This window comes from Myotis yumanensis, unplaced genomic scaffold, assembly GCF_028538775.1.
Source record: "Myotis yumanensis isolate MYYU_CA2020_CCGP unplaced genomic scaffold, mMyoYum1.0.hap1 SCAF_3, whole genome shotgun sequence".
NCBI lineage: Eukaryota > Metazoa > Chordata > Mammalia > Chiroptera > Vespertilionidae > Myotis > Myotis yumanensis.
Genome location: NW_027223754.1, coordinates 180457475 through 180476460, shown reverse-complemented (window position 1 = coordinate 180476460; position 18986 = coordinate 180457475). Strand labels below are relative to the sequence as shown.

Genomic DNA, 18986 nt, shown 5'->3' with positions numbered 1-18986 from the left:
GTTCATTTCTTTCCTATGACATTTCTAGGGAGCGAAGCAGCCCCACCTAGGCCTCTCCTGCTGCTTCTTCTATCCTAAGCCCTTCCTTGTTTCACTGTCCCCAACTCTAATAAACATACTCTCAAAAAAAAAAAAAAAGTATAATGAACTTCTGGGGAAAGTTGTATTTATCTATACCCTTTGAGGAATTTATTGACTGTATAAGATAACCCTTAGAGATGATCAAGTATGAGTCCCCTTTATCTTACTCTCTCAAAAACCCATCTCAACATCTAAGTTCCCAAAAATGTATTAGAAGCAAATCGGCTACAAGGTTGTAGAGGATATTATCTCTAAAGGACCAGGAATAATATGGACAATAAAATTCACAAACTTATTTTAATGAGGGAATGACTATATTCTAATGTTTTGATTTTTTAAAAAAACCTGAGAGCAGAGACTTTGTCTTGCCTGTATTTTTGGACATCCACTGTCCAGCACAGTGCCTGGTACTCAGTAAGAGTTGGGTGTGTGTGTAAAATTGATGAGTCAAGGTTCACTCCCTCTCTGCATCCTGCCAGGATGTGAGGTCATGAGGACACGCTGTGCTATGGTTGACAATGGATAGTGACTGAGACAGGCAGCAGGAGAGCAGAACCAGCCTAAAGAGAAGCAGCAAACCCTCCAGGGTTGGGGAGGGACTATAGTGATTTATAGAGAAAGTCATACTTCACATTTGTATTTTCATGATGCCCTTATTCTACTTGAATAAGATTCTTTCTCAGTTGCCCCTCGCTATTCCTCTGTGAAGTATGAGATTTAATACATAAACCCACAATTCAGAGAGGAAAGAAGAAAACACAACACTTTAAATGTAAAATATTAGGCGCTGCTTAAAAAAAAAATTATGAGTTTAAATCTTTCCAGAAGTGGAGTAAAGGTGACACTTATTATACAATCAGATAAACCTTTAGGTGAATAGTCACGAATTGATTACTTGCCAAGAGAAAGTTATGATTTATGAAATACTGCAAGTAGTGAACTGCCCTGTAGTTTTAGATGTGATGAATGTACTCCGGCTCCCCAAATTGTTTTCCCCCTAAGAGTGGAATTTAAAATGCACAGCAGCATATCAAACTACTGTATAACCCGCACGGTGAAAATCGACCCAAAATGTCAACAAGCAATGAATTTATCCAGTCGAATTGTTGTCTCACGGAATCTCAGGCAGATGACTTACCTTCAACGTTCCCATGACCGGTTTTGATCCTGCTTCTCCCATACATTCCTCCAAGCATCCATTATTGCAGTCCTTAAAGAAGAATGACATCCATTAAGCCAAGCCAGGTGGGTAACTGGGGCCTGGGGTATTCACTGTCACTCACCATTACCAGGTGGGCTCTGCAGCGGCACCCAAACAAGCAGAGAAAGGAGGATGGAAGGAACACCCAGGCACAGCCCCAAGGAGAGCGCCTTGGAGAGCGCTGCCCTTCACCCCCCCACCCTGCCCCAGGCCGTGGCTGCTTCTGTCCGCCGCCGCTGGCTTAGAGCAGGCTGCTTAAAATCCAGGTTCGCCCCCACAGAGCCAAGGTTCACCAGCAACGAACAGGAAGGTAATTGTGTCCCTTATATCCCAGTAAGTCGTCTAGACTAGGGCTTTAAGCCATTTATAGAAAAATCTCCTGGGCGCGCCAGCCTCGCGGTCTTGTCAATCACAGGCGCACAATGGCCAAGCTGGAACAGCCCAGGGAGGAGAGGGAGCCCTTCTCTCCCGGGAGGGTCCTCGGAGGCAGGGTCCTCGGAGGCCGGCGCACAGACACAGCGAACCCAAGCGCCAAGGACAAAACCTCCTGGAGTTGGGCGTCATCTAAAAGATACTGAGGGACACAATGGGAGAAGGGCGAATTGAGAAAAGATGCAGACCTTCAAAAAAATAAATGAAATAAAACAAATACAACCTAATCTGCTAAGTAACTATGGCAGAGAAGGAAGAAAGGGATTCAAGGAGGAAGAAGGCTGCGGGAGAGGGGGGCCCGAAGGCACGCAGGATGTGGCTGTCGGTACTGGCAGCCCAGAAATCCCGCTCCCGCCTCCTTCCCCAAAGCGGCTTCCATGGCGACCCTCCCTTCCCCAACGGCTGTGGGCGCCGAGCTCCCGGCGGGTCACGGTGGGGCTTTGGACTTGGTTGGCGGGGACTCTCCGAGGCGCAGGTCGCCGGCTGGGGACCCTGGATGTCGGGCAGGGCTGCGGGAAGAGGGGATGCCTCTGTGCAGGCGGAACAGCGGTGCAAGGTGAAGCAGGATGTTGCAGGCAAGGCGGCAATGAGTCCAGCCAGGCCCGCGCGCTTCCAAGACCCAGAGTCTAATCTGCCCCCTTCCTCAAACCCCCTCCTTCCTCAAACTCCCAAGATCGAGGTACCTGGGGCAGGCTGGCCATGGGGAGCCTCCGGGAGCGCAGGGCAGCGAGGAGCGGCTGTGGCGGCGCGCAGGGCGCAGTTGGATGTGAAAGCGGGCGGCGCGACCCAGCTCTGGCGCACGGACCGCGTGGCACCGGCTGCCACCGGGGCTGCCACCGCCAGGGGCCTTGCGCAAGGACAAGACGCAAGGAACCACACAGCATCCCAGAGAAAGGAGCCTCCGCCCGCCTGGTCCCTCTTCGGGCGGGAAAAGCAAAGCCCTAATCCCGGCCACTGAGTCTCCGGCAGGGCACAAGAGTTCGTGCCAGCGGGGAGCGCCTGGAGTGCCTTTCGGAGTGCAGGCACTTCGCGAGCATCCTTATTTATTAAACTACCCCTGGGTGAGCGGCCCGAAAGCCCTTCGGCTATGGCAAAGGCAACCTCGAGGAAATATATTTACATAGGCCAAATTTCCCGTTGGCAAACAGACAAAAGGCAGTCCTGTCCCATCCCCAAACCCAACCCCCACCCCCCACCATCACCATCCTCCCCCCCCTCCCGTCTCCGCCCCCTCCCACTCCCCGCCCCCGTCGCCCCCACGAGAGTTTGCAGCCAGGATCGGACAGTTTGCATGGGCTCTTATCTGCCACCGACCTCCTTGTGCAAACTAAGTCAGTCGGATTTATAACTTGAGGTGTCGCAGGGCTACCAGGCTCATATTCCCTGAGAGCTGTTTCTACCCACATATTCATCATTTTCAGCCAAAAGGGACTACCAAGGGCTCCCAATGAAACTGTTTTGACAGTTTTCCGATATAGGCCTGGGAGAGCAATATTTAGAAAGAGGACTGGGAAAGTGATGCTTGAACTACTACTGGAATAGAAAGATGTAATATCTATTGTCTCCTCTGGTGTGTTCCCCTGGCAATAGGGTAATGTCAGCCTACACTATGAGCCTTCAAAAAGGCTTTTAAAGTAATAGGAAGTGATGACTTGGGCTGACTTGAACTAGGGAAGGGAGGAGGGCAGTTTATTTTGGGTAAAAGCAATTAAACCTGGTCTGGTTTTAGAGTTGACTTTATACAGCCCTAAAGATAATACAGCTGTAATCTTATCAAAAAAACAACACATCCTTCTTCCTCTCCCCCTCCCCTTTCCACAAGGCAAAGAAAAGCCTCTTTTACTGGGGTGGAGTCCCAGGCTCCAAGGACCATAGAGCCCAGGCAGGTCCCGTCATCAAAATGTGTCACTGGAAACCTGGAGTCTCTTCTTAAAGAAAATTTAAAATCAAATCTATATACATAAAAGCCTAAGCAACCCACCAACCAGCCGACTGTCTGGTAGCTATGACATGCACTGACCACCAGGGGCAGATGCTCAACGCAGGAGCTGCCGAGTGACAGCAACTTTGCAGAGTGCCCTCTTGCACTCCGGGACCCCTCAGGGGATGTTGGACTGCCGGTTTTGGCCCAATCCCCACAGGCCAGACCGAGGGACCCCACCAGTGCATGAATCCGTGCACGGGGCCTCTAGTTTTTAAATAAAAAAATAAAGACTATGTAAACACTATAGCTGCCAGTTTGAGACTCCTGCCCGAAGCTTAAGAATAAGAAACTCTTGCCCTGCCCGTGTGTTCAATGGCTAGAGCATGGGCCCATGTACTACCTGGTTAGATTCCAGGTCAATGGCAGGTACCTGGGATGCATGTTCATCCCCATCCCCATCAGGATGCTTGTGTGCAGGAGGCAACCAACCCATGAGTATCTTTCATATGATCTCTCTCTCTCCCTCCCTCTCTCTCTCTTCTCCCTCTCTCCCCCTCCCTTCCAATCTCTCTAAAAAAATAAAGATCAATGGAAAAAATATCCTCAGGTGAGGATTAACCAAAAAAAAAGAAAGAAAAAAAAGAAACCCTGGGTTGAATAATTATAAACAACTTATTTGCACTCCGAAGGTTGATTTAAATGTCTACACATGACATTAATTCAGAGCCTGTGATTGTTTTAAAGGTAGCCACTACACAACTTCATTTTTTTTCATTTTTATTGCTATTTTTAATATATTTTTATTTATTTCAGAAAGGAAATGAAAGGGAGAAAGAGAGAAACATCAATGATGAGAGAGACTCAATGATCGGCTGCCTCCCGCATGCCCTCTACTGAGGATCGAGCCTGAGACCTGGGCATGTGCCCTAACCAGAATCAAACAGTGACCTCCCAGTTCATAGGTTGATGCTCAACCATTGAGCAACACCAGCAGGACAATTTTCTTGCTATTTTAAAAGTTACCTATAAATCCACCCTTTTCAGTCAAGAAAGCATACATAATACAAGACTGGTGTTCTGAAAGAATAAGCACAGTGCCACCTCTACCTTTCCTCCCTTTCGAGCCAAAATCTTTGAAAATGCCACCTGTATTAACTGCTCCTACTTCTTCCCCCTTCAAGTGACTATAGTTTGATGTTTGTCCAATGATTTCACCAAAACAAGGTTCCTAATAGCCTTCATTTTGCTCAACCCAATGGCATTGCTTCCTGTGCATTTTCATGGTTGTATCTATACACTGATGACTCCTAAATATAGTATATACTTTTTCATTCTACCTCTTTCTTGAGCAGTAAGTACTTAACAGTAAAAACATCTATCTGACATATTTTGATGTATGTAACATGTGTGAAGGCACTGACCTAGGTACTGGGGATGCAATGTAACTTCACATCCATCCCATTATCATGAATTGCCTCCAGCCAGGTAGAAAAATTTTACTGATGTAACTAATCTCACAAAGGCAAAATTGCAAATCTAAAGTGCCACCTACACTTTCAGAGCCTCTAATAATAGAATGTAACACACTTAGAAAGGCCTGGAAAGGCTTTCCATCAAGATTCTTAAGCAAAGATCTAGAGGATAAATATTTATATTATATTATATTATATTATATTATATTATATTATACTATACTATACTAGAGGCCTGGTGCACAAAATTTGTGCACTTGGGAGTTCCTCAGTCGAGAGCCCTTAGGGGATGTCCGACTGCTGGCTTAGGCCCAGGAGGGGGCCTAAACCATCAGTCAAACATCATTAGCACTGGCGTGGAGGCAGGAAAGGCTCCCACCACCACTGCTGTGCTCACCAGTCATGATCCCGGCTTCTGGCTGAGCAGCGCTCCCCCTGTGAGAGCTCACTGACCACCAGGGGGCAGCTCCTGCATAGAGTGTCTGCCCCTTGGTGATTAGTGCGAGTCATAGCGACCGGCCGTTCTGCCGTTTCAGTTGATTTGCATATTACCCTTTTATTATATAGGATCATATCATATTATATCATATCATATCATCTTACCTAATAATAGACAAACATGTAAATTGACCAACCCTCTGCTATACTCACCAGCCAATCAGGAGAGTATGCAAATTAACCCAACAAATATGGTGGATAATTTGCATACGTAGGCGCAAAGCGAAGACTGAAGGCTCTGGCTGGAGCAAGGAAGACTGAAGGCTCTGGCCGGAGCAAAGGCCTGGGTTCCGGGTGCCGGAGGAAAACCGGTGCCGGCAGCCAGGGGAAGGGAAGGCCTACTGCATGAATCTCTTCGTGCAACAGGCCTCTAGTATTATATCATATTATACTAGTGGCCGGGTGCACGAATTTGTGCACATTGAAAGGAAATTAATTAGAAGAAATATTTTAATATCACTATTCACCCTTTCTCTATACTAGAAGTGTCAACCAAATTCACGATCAACAATGACAGATCAAAACATACGTGTGCGATTGGTACCAGCAAGAGCTTTATATGTATCATGCATGCGTGAGTCAACTTAGCCTTTTATATAGAGAGAATAAACTTGCTTAATTAGACCTGCTTTCTGATTTAGCTAAACTTTTTCCAGCCCAGTGAAGCACCCCAACTTCTCTTTCAGAGAATTGTCAGCAACACAGCAGTAAATAACATGAAGCAGATTATTATTGTAGATCACACAGAAAGAACAAAGGGTAAAATATTTAACTGCAGCAGTGTTTGACTATATTCTGTGCAGTGAGAAAACCTGAAGTCATTTTCATGGTCCACCATTTCTTAGTTCTTTTCAGTCAGGTCAAATGTCTAAGCTTTCTAAATCTCTGTTTTCGGGCTAATGAAAACAGGATTCCACCGAGTCTCCTCTCTACCTACTCCAGGACTTCTGTGAGGATAAAATGAGATAGGCATGGGAAAAATGCTTCACAGACTTTCGGTTAAAGTGTAAAATGTTTGCACCTGGCTATAAAGCAAGTCGTGTTACTGGGCTGAGGAAAGTGCAAAGAGGCTAGTAGCTAGGGAGAGGAAGCTGGGCGTTGCTACATGACGTCATTACCTGGCGCCCACAGCTACCGTTTCCAGGCTGGGCTGTGCTGTGGGCAGAATAATATCTGCCAGAGGCTCAGCCACTTATGATATTCTGGGCACTTTGGGTACACATTTCTTATCTAATACCCCAAAGAGCCCCCCTCCAACACCACCACCACACACCATAGGTTCTATTTCATGGATTTCCAGAGAGGTCGGCTACATTTCCCAAGATCAAACAGCTGTAGGTCAAGTCAGTTTGACCACAAGCTTGGTCATCTTGCCTTCAGTTCCAATGACTCTAAATTTTATGTTTCTGCACTCCTATTAATAATAATTTGATCATGTGTGGCATCTTCTATTTTCCAAAGATCAGAATGCATTTTCCAAAGATAGCTTCAACCTTTTATCTTTCATTGCATATGCTCTTCTGCTCAACCCCATCATGAGGTGGTCTATTTCCCCCCACCCTTCTGAATCTAGGTGGGCCCTGTGACTCTCTGACGAATAGAATATGGCAGAAGTGTAGAAGTGGTGCCGTACCAAGTCTAGACATACATTTTAACTAGCCAGGGAGCTTTTGCTTTCTTCCTCTTGAAGGCTCTTGAGACTTCCCCATCTGGAACCCAGCCACCAGGCTGTAAGAAGCCCAAGCCCCATGGAGAGCCATGTGCAGGCTCACTAGTCACCAGTCCCAGATAAGCTCCCAGCCAACATCCAGCATCAACTGCCAACCATGTGAAACGTCTGTCTTGAACATTCAGTCCACTTAAGCTTTCAGATGACTGAAACCACATGGTAGACCCCAGACTAAAACTACTCAGCTGAGCCCAGACAATGTAGCAGATCGATTTTATAGCGATGTTAACCCAAACAGCATGCAAGCCTAACATGTTTATTCTGTTATTTAAGAAAATAACCAAATACATGTCATACACAAAAATAAGAATAAAAAAGATGAGATAAACATGAAATGATTAGCATTTTAAAATATCTTCCTAATTATGATTGTTTTCTTGTACCATCCTTGGCTAAAGGCACAGGACCAAGGAATTATAAATGATAATAAATATATCTTTTAAACAGTCTTATTGATGGTACCAATATCTTGTGCCCCACTGTTTGTCAGTTCTGACTACAGCATTGCTATTTTTATCTCAGAACATGGATAATGAAGAACTTATACTAAGAAATGGAAAAATATTAGCTCTGTCTTACTTTTTGTTGTTTTCTGGTTTTTATATAACTAATATTTTATTCTGGCTTTCTGCTGTTATTTTTTGTTTGCAGAAATCTTTTAAAACCAGTTGTCCCTTTTGTAAGGATTATCAGTGAACACAGGCTGACATAATCTGTAAATCTCCTTAACCAGGTTCCCATAATCACAATCACAACCTGCTAAGGGAGGGTGACCGCACAGGCTGCACAGGGACCTCTTAGAGCAGTGACACTGCCCCTGCCCCACCCCCACACCCCCTACACAGCTCAGAGTCTGTGACAGTGTGATAACTTGACAGGCTGCGCAGAGGGTGCCCATGTCAGCCATTGTGAGTTAAAATATAAGTACAATTTAATTTTTTCCTACATGTTGGAGAAAACATAAACCTATATAATGAATGCGTCTGACGCCCACTGGTCTCTGTTACACATCCCAGGTGCACACTCTCCACTTTGAAACCATTGTCTCGAAGTGCAACCTCCTGAGCTCAGTCTGTGGGGTTCTACATGCGCTGGAGCTGCCTGTCAGAATTTTCTCTTGCTTTATCTGTCCCTACCTGACCCTCCCCTTGTCCTCATTTGCACTCCCCATGCCCTTTGTACACAGAAGAAACCCTTACCGGTACAAGTGCCTAGGTCATCACCAGGTACCCTGAAAAGGAGTGATGGTGGAGAGAGAAACAGACAACCAAGGGTTCTTGATAGAAAGATTAGAAATTTCATTTCATGTTTAGAAACAATTCAGCTTATGGTTTTGGGGGTTTTTGTTGTTTTTTTACAGAAATATAATCACATAATTTCAAGAGGGAGAAATTAATCCTAATTAAATGAGACTTGTTTTTAAACATCCAGGGTATTATATCCTGGATTGCTTTTTAGAACATTTTGTTCTACACCAGAACGTAAGTAGCTGCTCTGCTGTTAAGAGTGCAGGTTAATTTACTTTGAGGAAATTACTTGTAGTAGAATCCACAACATACTCCTACTAAGAAAAACTAAAAGGTATGTACCAATGGAAAATGAGATATTTTGGGATGCTGTAATCTTTTGGGAATGATGAAAATGGTTTTCCTGCCCTAGCCGGTTGCTCAGATTGCTCAGTGGTTAGAGCATTGGCCCACAGAGTGAAGGGTCCTGGGTTCAATTCCGGTCAAGGGCATGTACCTCAGTTGCAGGCTCTATCCCTGACACCAGTTGAGGTGCATGCTGGAGGCAACCAATCGATGTGTCTCTCTCACATTGATATTTTTTCTCTTTCTGTCTCTCCACTTCCCTCTAAAAAAAATCAATGGAAAAAAAATATCCTCAGGTGAGGATTAACAAAGAAATTAAGAAAATGGCCGAAACCGGTTTGGCTCAGTGGATAGAGCGTCGGCCTGTGGACTCAAAGGTCCCAGGTTCGATTCCGGTCAAGGGCATGTACCTGGGTTGCGGGCACATCCCCAGTAGACGTGCAGGAGGCGGCTGGTCGATGTTTCTCTCTCATCGATGTTTCTAACTCTCTATCTCTCTATCCCTTCCTCTCTGTAAAAAATCAATAAAATATATTAAAAAATAAATAAATAAATAAAAAGAAATCAAGAAAATGCTTTTCCTGTGAGTCATATATGTTCAAGAAACTATAAAATACCAACTTCTCTGTGTCCCTTTTGCTCCATCAGAAGTAAACAGGGCCCTTATCACCTCCTCCTCTTTGAGATCATTCCAAGTGTGCAAGAGAGACATGAATGGATGAGAGAGTCCATCAAGCTTTCTCATGGTGAAAGGGCCAAGGGCACACCTCATATGTTTGTTATCCCTGGCATGGCTTTTAGAAACCTCAAATACTCAAATATCAATACGGAGCAATAGTCCTGGAGCCATACCATAGATCTGTCACCTGGATGAAACAAGGGCCTGCCATCATCACTGCTCTGGGGATTTGCAGACCACAGTCAAGGAGATGGAAGAAGGCTGGGTCTGTGAAAATGTGCCCTTGCTCCTGCTGCTTCTGAATGGAGAGTATCCCATGCACACCAAACCTTTCTGTTTCTAGGGTCCTATTGCACCTGCAAGGGAGTGTGAAACAGCAGCAAGACAAAGACAGGAAGCCTGATAACAGGTTTGTGGTGACTTGACTGGAAGAGGTTTTACTGATACAGTAATCTGACCCATTCCTTTCTTTAGCCCTGGTGGTTTTGCAGCGTGCTGGACAATTTAGAGGGGATGAAAGAAAAGCATTTATTTTGTAGCATGTGAGAGATGGGTGTTATAAAATGGGAGGTGGGAAAAGACTACTGGCAAGGTGCTTCCTGCTGCAGGCAAGATTTGGGAAACACTTCGATGAAGGTGGGGAGCCTGGAAGCTGAAAGGCTTCCTAACACTTGCCTGTCCTGTGTGCCGCTTTGGAAAGTTTTGCTGTGTGAGTTCTGCAGGTTGGAGACACTAGTTTAACCCGCCATTTACTGAATCAGTTAGGACACTTGAGGGTTGCCCTGCTGATTGCTGTGCCAGTCCCCTCCTGTCCGGGCAATGACTTTATTCTCTTGGATTTCCAGTGCTTAGTACAGTCAGGCAAATGTGAACCTCAAAAGTTTTTTTAAATAAATTGATTGAATGTATAAATCCACCATGTTTTTGTTTAAATTAAAAACTGATTTCCCTGGCCTGTATGGCTCAGGTTGAGCATCATCCCATGCACCAAAAGGTGACTGGTTCCATTCCTCATCAGGGCACATGCCCAGCACATGCCCGGGTTTCAGACTTGATCCCCAGTAAGGGATGTGTAGGAGGCAGCTGATCAATGTTTCTCTCTCTCTCTCTCCCTCTCCTTTCTTCTCTCTCCCTAAAAAATCAATAAAATATAAACTCATTGTGTTAGGAATAAACAAATCAATACTAGATTTTCAATATGGCCATTTGTTCAGGCTCTGTGTCTGAGATATATAGACCCTTACTAAAAATGCCTTCATCTAGTCACAACATATTTTGCCTATCTCCTCTAACTTCCACATACTTCTGGATAGACATTGAAATGCCCCTGGGAATTTTTCCTAAATCTCATTAAGCTGTGAGTTCCGGTTTCATTGCAAGATTTGTTTCAAGCTCTACCCCCATTATCTAGTAGATATATGACCTTGGGCAAGTCACCTCATGTCTCCAAACCTTGCATTACTGACTCTGAACCTCAGCTGCCTTTGCTATAAAGGCAAAAAAGAAATATGTAAGTTAGAGTATTTTACAAACTACTGAACTCGGAATATTTCTCCATTGTTTCTTTGTTCTAACATACGGTTATCAAGCTGATAGGCAAACCTTGTTGTGCAGCAGTGAAGCATCTAGCTTCTGGAGTGACAATGCCAGATTCAATAGCTTTGCAAGCTTGGTCTAGTTACTTAATCTCTCTGTGTCTCGATTTCTCCATTTGTGAAATGCTATGAATAATAGAGTTTTCGTGAGTACTAAATGAGAGAATTTGCATAAAACCTCTGCCAGTACCTAGTGCAGTGATGGCGAACCTTTTGAGCTCGGCGTGTCAGCATTTTGAAAAACCCTAACTTAACTCTGGTACCGTGTCACATATAGAAATTTTTTGATCTTTGCAACCATAGTAAAACAAAGACTTATATTTTTGATATTTATTTTATATATTTAAATGCCATTTAACAAAGAAAAATCAACCAAAAAAAATGAGTTAGCGTGTCACCTCTGACACGCGTGTCATAGGTTCGCCATCACTGGCCGAGTGCGATCTTAATTTATGTTAGCTATAATTATTACAGTGCAGATTTAAATTAGATCTGAAGGGTTTTTGTTTTGAGAAAATTTGGCATCTATTAAACTTAAATTATTTATGATTTTTAGTGAGAAGAAAGGATTCAGATACTTCACCTCTCTATAAATTTGTGCTATGGCTTCCTTACAATCCTGCTGCCCAGCTGGGTTCTAAGTGGTAGTTTGACCTTAGATGCTCCGAAAATCCTCTTGGCAATGTGACCACCCCAGATGGCCAGCACTTCTCCCATTGTACTAGGAGGTCCACTAGCTTTTGCTGGATCAACATACAGAAAAAGCCATCTTCCACTGGGGTTTCTTCAACATTTGGATTTGGTGCAGTCCTCAAGTGAGTTATAACCCACTTCCTCAAAGAGTCTGGTTAATGTATATCTCTATTTTAAAAAATTGGTTTGGAGGCTCTTTCTCACGAGTGATGGCATCCATTTCCCCCCACTATAAGCAAGCCCAGAATATGACAGTCTTAATATACAAAACAGATATGTCACAGGATTTCTAATATGCAAATGTATTGCCACAAATGGCTTTTAAGTAGTAAATTCACTTTGTGCATGAGTGTAATTACTTTACAAAGTAAAAAATAGATCTTGTAAATGTATAATAATGTAATCACCAATTATATAAAAATAGGCTCAACAGTAAAGAACTGTTTCTCCCTACCAGTCTATCTTCTGCTAGAGAAAAAGAAGATTTTGCCAGGCTGTCATGGCTCAATGGTTGAGTATCAACCTATGAACCAGGAGGTCATGGTTGGATTCCGATTCCCAGTCAGGGGACATGCCCAGGTTGCAGGCTTGATCCCCAGTATAGAGAGTGCAGGAGGCAGCCAACCAATGATTCCCTCTCATCATTGATGTTTGTCTTTCTCTCCCTCACCCTTCCTCTCTGAAATCAATAAAACTATATTTTTAAAAAAAGAAAAAATGTTTTAGAATTGTGAGTATATGTATGTGTGTTTTATGTTTACATGTTTTATCCCACAGTGATTCCAGCTACTTCAAACTATCAGGATAATACCCTATTTGGTCTGATGAAATAAAAGATGCTATGACAGATCTAAATTGCAATTCATCATCATATAACTCTTTAAAGCAGTCAGCGGTAAACAGTAAGTAAGGGTTAGTAATAGGAAGTTTGGAAATGCCCTTGGCAGTCCCGGATCTATCTCTTGCTTCAACAGTGTTTGGACAGAACAGACCCAGGGATGCCCCTTCTCCCAGCCTCCGGCCACTCTCCTGCGTCTCATCCAGTCACCACCTCAGAACCACCTCCGGACCAGCCAACACACCGGTGTTTTTTGTTTTTTGTTTTCTACCATAACTCCTTATTGCTCCCAAATTTGTCAGAATTATTCCACCGAGGTGGAGGCTGCGGTCAACCGCCTGGCCAGCCTGTACCTGCGGGCCTCCTGCACCTACCTCTCTCTGGGCTTCTATTTCAACCGCGAAGATGTGGCTCATTTATTCGAGAGTTGCCAGAGAAGAAGCGCAAGGGCGCTGATCGCCTCTTAAAATTGCAAAACCAGTGCTATGGCCGCATTCTCTTCAGGAGGTGCTGAGGCCTCCCAGGATGAGTGGGCAAAACTCAGGGCCATGGAAGCCGCCCTGGCCTTGGAGAGGAGCCTGAACCAGGCCCTTTTGGAGCTGCAGGCCCTGGGTTCTACCCGCACAGACCCTCATCCTGTGACTCCTAGAGAATCACTTCCTGGGTGAGGAGATGAAACTCATCAAGAAGATGAGTGACACCTGACTCACGTCCGCAGGCTGGCTGGCCCCCAGCCTGGGCTGGGCGAGTATCTCTTCCAAAGGCTCACCCTCAAGCACGATTAGGAGCCTTTGGAGCCCAGAGGCCTTTGAGAGGCCCCTCTGCATCCCCTGGTGTCTGGCTTTTACCTGAGCCTCTTCCCGAAACTACTAGCCATTCTTTGACCACCCTGGAGCCCTCTCCTATGCATCGGACCAAATGAAACAATAAAGCTTTTTGCAGCAAAAAAAAAAGAAAGAAAGAAAAAAATAGGAAGTTTGAGAAATATAAGATAAAGGAGACTAATGAGAACTAATTTAGGGAGATAGTACGAGGATTATTAAAGAACTTGTATGCCAATAACCCAAAAAATAGGAGCAGACAATGAAGGGCCCTCTTTTGGGTCACAGACTTCTCATCATGTCCTCAGTGGTGGAAGGGGCAAGGGATCCCTCTAAAACCCCATTCTCCCCGCATCATGTCTTAAATATGCGAGCATTAATGGACAGTTCCCGAGGAGGGATAACTCTTTCAATGTGAGACTGTTCTAAAACTGGAGCCACAGAGCCCAGAGCCAGTATGGCCTTGGACTTCTGCCTTGAACAAGTGTGATCTGTACTTTCCTTGTAAGCCAGCTTTCAGGCAGTACACTGCTTGCGGTGTTCAGGCATGTTACCTACCAGCTGGTATGTATTCTCAGTGGTTTGCTTTCTTGATCATAAGAGATATCACATACCTTGGAGAGCTTTGTACTCTTTAATAAGGCATTCAGCAACATTCCTCCGTCTCAAGACAGCCAAAGGACAAACTTTGTAAAGAAAATAGTTGTAGCGGGAGCAAAGTTTTATGTGATATATCTTTGGTGCATTTTGTTTTAATAGCTTCCACTAGTCACAACTTAATAAACTACCGTAAAGTTCCTCTCTAATTCCACTCCATGCCCCTTCCTCACTTCTGCAACTTTCAGCCTTTAGAATAGGTCATGTGTACTATTCTACAGGCTTCCAGGCGCACATCAAAGGGTAGCATGAAGAGAAGGAAAGGGAAACAACCTTAGTTTGTTCAGGCTACTATATCAAAACGGGCACAGCACCATATAGACAGCAAACATTTATTTCTCACAGTTCTGCAGGCTGGGTCATGGTGCCGGCATGCCTAATGGGGGGTCCTCTTTTGGATTGCAGACTTTTTGTTACCTCCTCAGTGAAAGGAGGGGTGAATTATCTCTCGGGAGCCTCTTTTAGGAGGCACTAATCCTACTCCTGAGGGACTAGTCATTCCCAAAGGCCCCACCTCCTCAAACCATCACATTTGGGAGTTAGGATTCAACATGTGAATTTTGACCAAACAAAAATAATTTATTTCATGTCTATTAAGTGAAGAAACTAATACACACACACACACACACACACACACACACACACACTTTAGTGAAAGGAACAGGGGTCTTTATAAGCTGGCATGTGAACCTGTTTTCATCAAATGTGTCATCCAAGATTTGAGAGTTAATTTACTTGAATGGATATGTCAGTATTACTCTGACAAAAAGACGGGAGCATGAACACATAAACACAAGATGTTCTTTATATCAACATACTCCAGAATAACAATCACCCTCTATCAGATGCATCCTACAGCGGGCCCTTCATTCCACACATGTTTCATAATCATCACACCTCTTATAAGGTAGATATTATTATCATAAACCCCATCTGACAGATTAGAAAATTGGCCACAGTGCTCACAGCTAAGATTTATTTGACACAAGGCAAATCAGGGAAAAGGTAAATGGGACAAAGTCCAGAGGAAACTAGATACAAGCTTCCAGGAATCCTCTCTCTGTAGTCATGCTCTTCATTACTCCACCAACAAGTTAAAACAACACATGGAAAATGTTGTCTACCATAGAAGCTCATTAGAGATTCAGTGCTCAGGTTTTTATTGGGCGGGGGCTGGTCATGAAGGCATCCTATACCTAGCACATACCAAAATTTCCGACTCCCAGAACAGAAGCAGATGTTCAACAGAAACCACATTGTTTGTGTAAATAGTTTAGACACAGTGAGCCACTCTTATCAGGGAATTGGGGGAACCCCCTAGAAACCTAAATTCCCAGACACCAACCAGGGGCCAGCCTTGCAGTAGACCTTTGCAAGCCTAGCAGTCTCAGGTGTACTATGTTAACTTTTTTCTGCATAGGAGTAGACTGAGAGGATGTTTTGTGCTGGTCTCAGTCTATCAAAAGTAATGCTATTGGCTAGAAATGCCTGCGGGTCACTCAACTGGGCCCAGTAAGCTTCCCACTTACATCTCTTCTTTCTAAACCAGTGGTTCTCAACCTTCCTAATGCCGCAACCCTTTAATACAGTTCCTCATGTTGTGGTGACCCCCAACCATAAAATTATTTTCATTGCTACTTCATAACTATAATTTTGCTACTGTTATGAATCGTAATGTAAATATCTGATATGCAGGTTGTATTTTCATTGTTACAAATTGAACATAATTAAAGCATAGTGATTAGTCACAAAAACAATATGTAATTATATATGTGTTTTCTGATGGTCTTAGGCGAGCCCTGTGAAAGGGTCGTTCGACCCCCAAAGGGGTCGCGACTCACAAGTTGAGAACCGCTGCGCTAGAGCATGTAACCTTGGTGTGTGGAAGGCTATACCACCAGTCTCCATGCCCACCCAGCACAGCCAGGTAACTATTCTTTCCTGACTGCAGCAGGACACAGCAGGTTTATTCACTGGAGAGATGAGCCACAAGAGATCTAGGCTTCAGGAAATCTAAACACTGTTTTCAAGGAGATTAAGTGGTGAAATATCTAGTCTCCTGCCCCTGGTGGGACCACAGAATAAAGGCAGGAAGTGCTATGCAGGTTGGGTGATTCTTCCTGCAAAATTAATAACACCTTAAATGAGGATATAGAGTTAAAAAACATTTTGGCCTAGTCACTTCTATGTAGACAGACATGAGCAGAGCAAGGACCATGGGTCAGGTACAGGAGGTCACCAGGGCAGAAAGCCCCAGGTGCCTAGCAACAGACAATTGTAAGGTCACCCCCAGGGTGACTTTTCTCCCCTAGATTTCAATGATCATTCGATTAAGACCAGGATGCCCTGGACCTTTCCTCCCTAGAGATTGAAAGGGCGAGGGCTATGCCCTCCATCTTGCCCCGTATCCTCCATGTTGGGGCAGCAGCCATGTGCTACCTTCTTCCAGGAAGCCTAAGCCTCTGCTAGCCACGCCCAGGATTTCTTTAAACTAACCAATGACAATCAAGGGAAGTGCACACCATAAAGATGACCACATCCTGTGTAACGAGACACCGACTTGCGCCTCGCCAATCAGCAGGGCCCACAGTCCCCTCTCCTACCCTGACTCCACCCCCCTATAAAACTCCTCTTCACGCCTGGCTAGGACTCTCTCTGCTTCCTGCTGCTGTGTCGGCGAGGTGGGGGAGCCGAGCTAGCTCGAATAAAAGACTCTCTGCTTTTGCATCGGACTCGGCTGGCTCCCTGGTATGGTCTAATGGGGATCTTGAAATCTGGGCATAACAGAGATAACACCTATGCCTCAAGCCTTAGGACCAGCTACACTGAATAATGACCCCCCTGCCCTGGTGCCAGCCATTCAATCAGTGGAGAACTAGACCCTGACCGTGATGACCAGAACTGTGAGCCGAGGTGTTTTTCCCAGGGTCGTATCTCTCGATGCCAAAGAATGATCTTCATGGACCAAAAGATTTAAGCAAAAGTGTGGAAAATTTATTACAAGCAGATTCAGACTCCCCTCAAGGGGAAGGGGCCCAATAATGGGCTGCCCGTTAAAGCCTTATAGTCCAGGGGTATATATTTGCTACAAGCCTGCTTCCATATCTATCCGTGTCGTCACCTGACTGATTCCCTCAATTGTTTCTGCCAAGCAATGGATCTGAACTTTCCCTGTTTCTATGTGTTCTTTCTCTGTTTCCATGCTGAACTTTCTCTGTTTCTATGTGTTAGTACACCTTATTGTTGCAGGCCCTCCCTTGGTTTCCCATGCCTCCCGCTTTGAGTCCAGAAACATTTTATTATTTCAGCCTGGTTGGTTTCTGTGATTAGGCTGCTCAAACTGCCCTGTCTACCCCTGCCTATGTTCCACCTGCCTTTGTTTTCCACTGGCCCCCTGCTCTGTCTGCCTGATTTTCATGTTAACCCTCTCAAAAGGACACACCTGAAAAGCTGCTGAATATTCTATTGAGATCTTCCCCTGGTGTCTCCCCTAAAATCTCAATCCTTAAAACCCTAGGATAGAGGAACCAGTGCCTTTCCCTCCCCCCTCCCTGCCCCAGGCACCTTACCATTAGCTTCCTCACTCCCCAGCTCCCAGGGCCCTTCCTTTACCTCCATAACTCGTTTCCTAAGCCCATTTCTTCGAGGAATTACTTTTTCTACCTCTGTGATTTACCAAATGAATGTTCTCTTACAGTTTGGGTCTTGGGTCTGAATTCTTTCCTAGCCAGAACCCAAGTACCAGGGTTGCTGAATCCAGGTCTGGTCTGACCCCACCAGTTAGATGCCTTGTGCCATTCCCACTATCTACAGCAGTCATGTTGCCGGAGTCCATTCATTGTCTTCACTAGCTGAGTTTAGACAGACCCCCAAAAGCTAGTAACCTTTGAAGTCCTAGCAAAGGTCAGAACTGTGCACCACCCAGTTAATCTAGGAACCACCCAGTTAATTTAGGTAATAATAGTTGAAGCAACATCCCCACCTTAGTTCACTTAATTCCTTAGATACTTATGTAGATCCTTGTTGATTATTGTTGATCAGATACTCTGCCTATTCCTGGAAATCATCTACTGATGAGCTAATCAGATACTTTGTCTATTCCTGGAAATTGTCTGCTGATCTGTGTGTCATTGAAACCTCCTTACCCTAAGGGCTACTCCAGATCAATAAAAGATTGGAGCAGCCTGAGCGTGGGTGGAAGTCCTTCGGGACTTGCCCGCCTGATCCCCCGATATTGCAAAATTATCTCGTGTCATTTCTCTCTCATTTGTGTGCGGTCCCTCTTTCAGATACCGAACCCTACTCCACGCAGAACATGGAGGGAGTGTTACTTGACATCACATAACAATGAAACAACCAGAGGAACAAAGTGTATGTACAGAGTTTCCTATAGGCTTCTTAGAGGCCCACTCTTAAATATAATGGATTGATGTATAGTACAGAATAGGGAACATAGCAATATTGTAATAACTATGTATGGTGCCAGGTGGGTACTGGAAACATCAGGGGATCACTTTGTAAAGTACATGATTGTCTACCACTATGCTGTACACCTGAAACTACTACAAAATAATGCTGAATGTAAACTGGACTGAAAAATAAAATTTAAAAGACACATATATCTATATAAATGGATCAACACAAGTCATCAGCTAGTCGGGGAAGGCCTCCAACATGAAATGTACCACCTCCCAAAAGAAACAGAAACAAAGAGATGTGGGGGAGGGACAGTGCAAAGAACAGGAGAAAACAGTTTTAATTATAATTATTTTCC

General features: G+C 44.5%; 1 protein-coding gene across 4 annotated transcripts in view; it reads right to left on the bottom strand.

Moving 5' to 3' along the window:
* BCAT1 (branched chain amino acid transaminase 1) overlaps positions 1-18986 on the bottom strand; it is an 88805-nt gene that overhangs the window by 53479 nt on the left and 16340 nt on the right. The window contains exons 1-2 of one of the 4 annotated variants that reach the window (XM_070410545.1): positions 2398-2733; positions 1220-1291 (exon numbers count right to left, since the gene is read on the bottom strand). The exons of 1 other annotated variant lie outside the window; for it this stretch is intronic. In XM_070410545.1, the coding sequence (XP_070266646.1) occupies positions 1220-1291; positions 2398-2598 (273 nt within the window). In that variant the 5' untranslated portion in view covers positions 2599-2733. Of the gene's footprint in view, positions 1-1219; positions 1292-1364; positions 1431-2397; positions 2734-18986 lie in introns of those variants that run through there. 2 more of the 4 variants (XM_070410547.1, XM_070410546.1) reach the window with 2 other exon arrangements.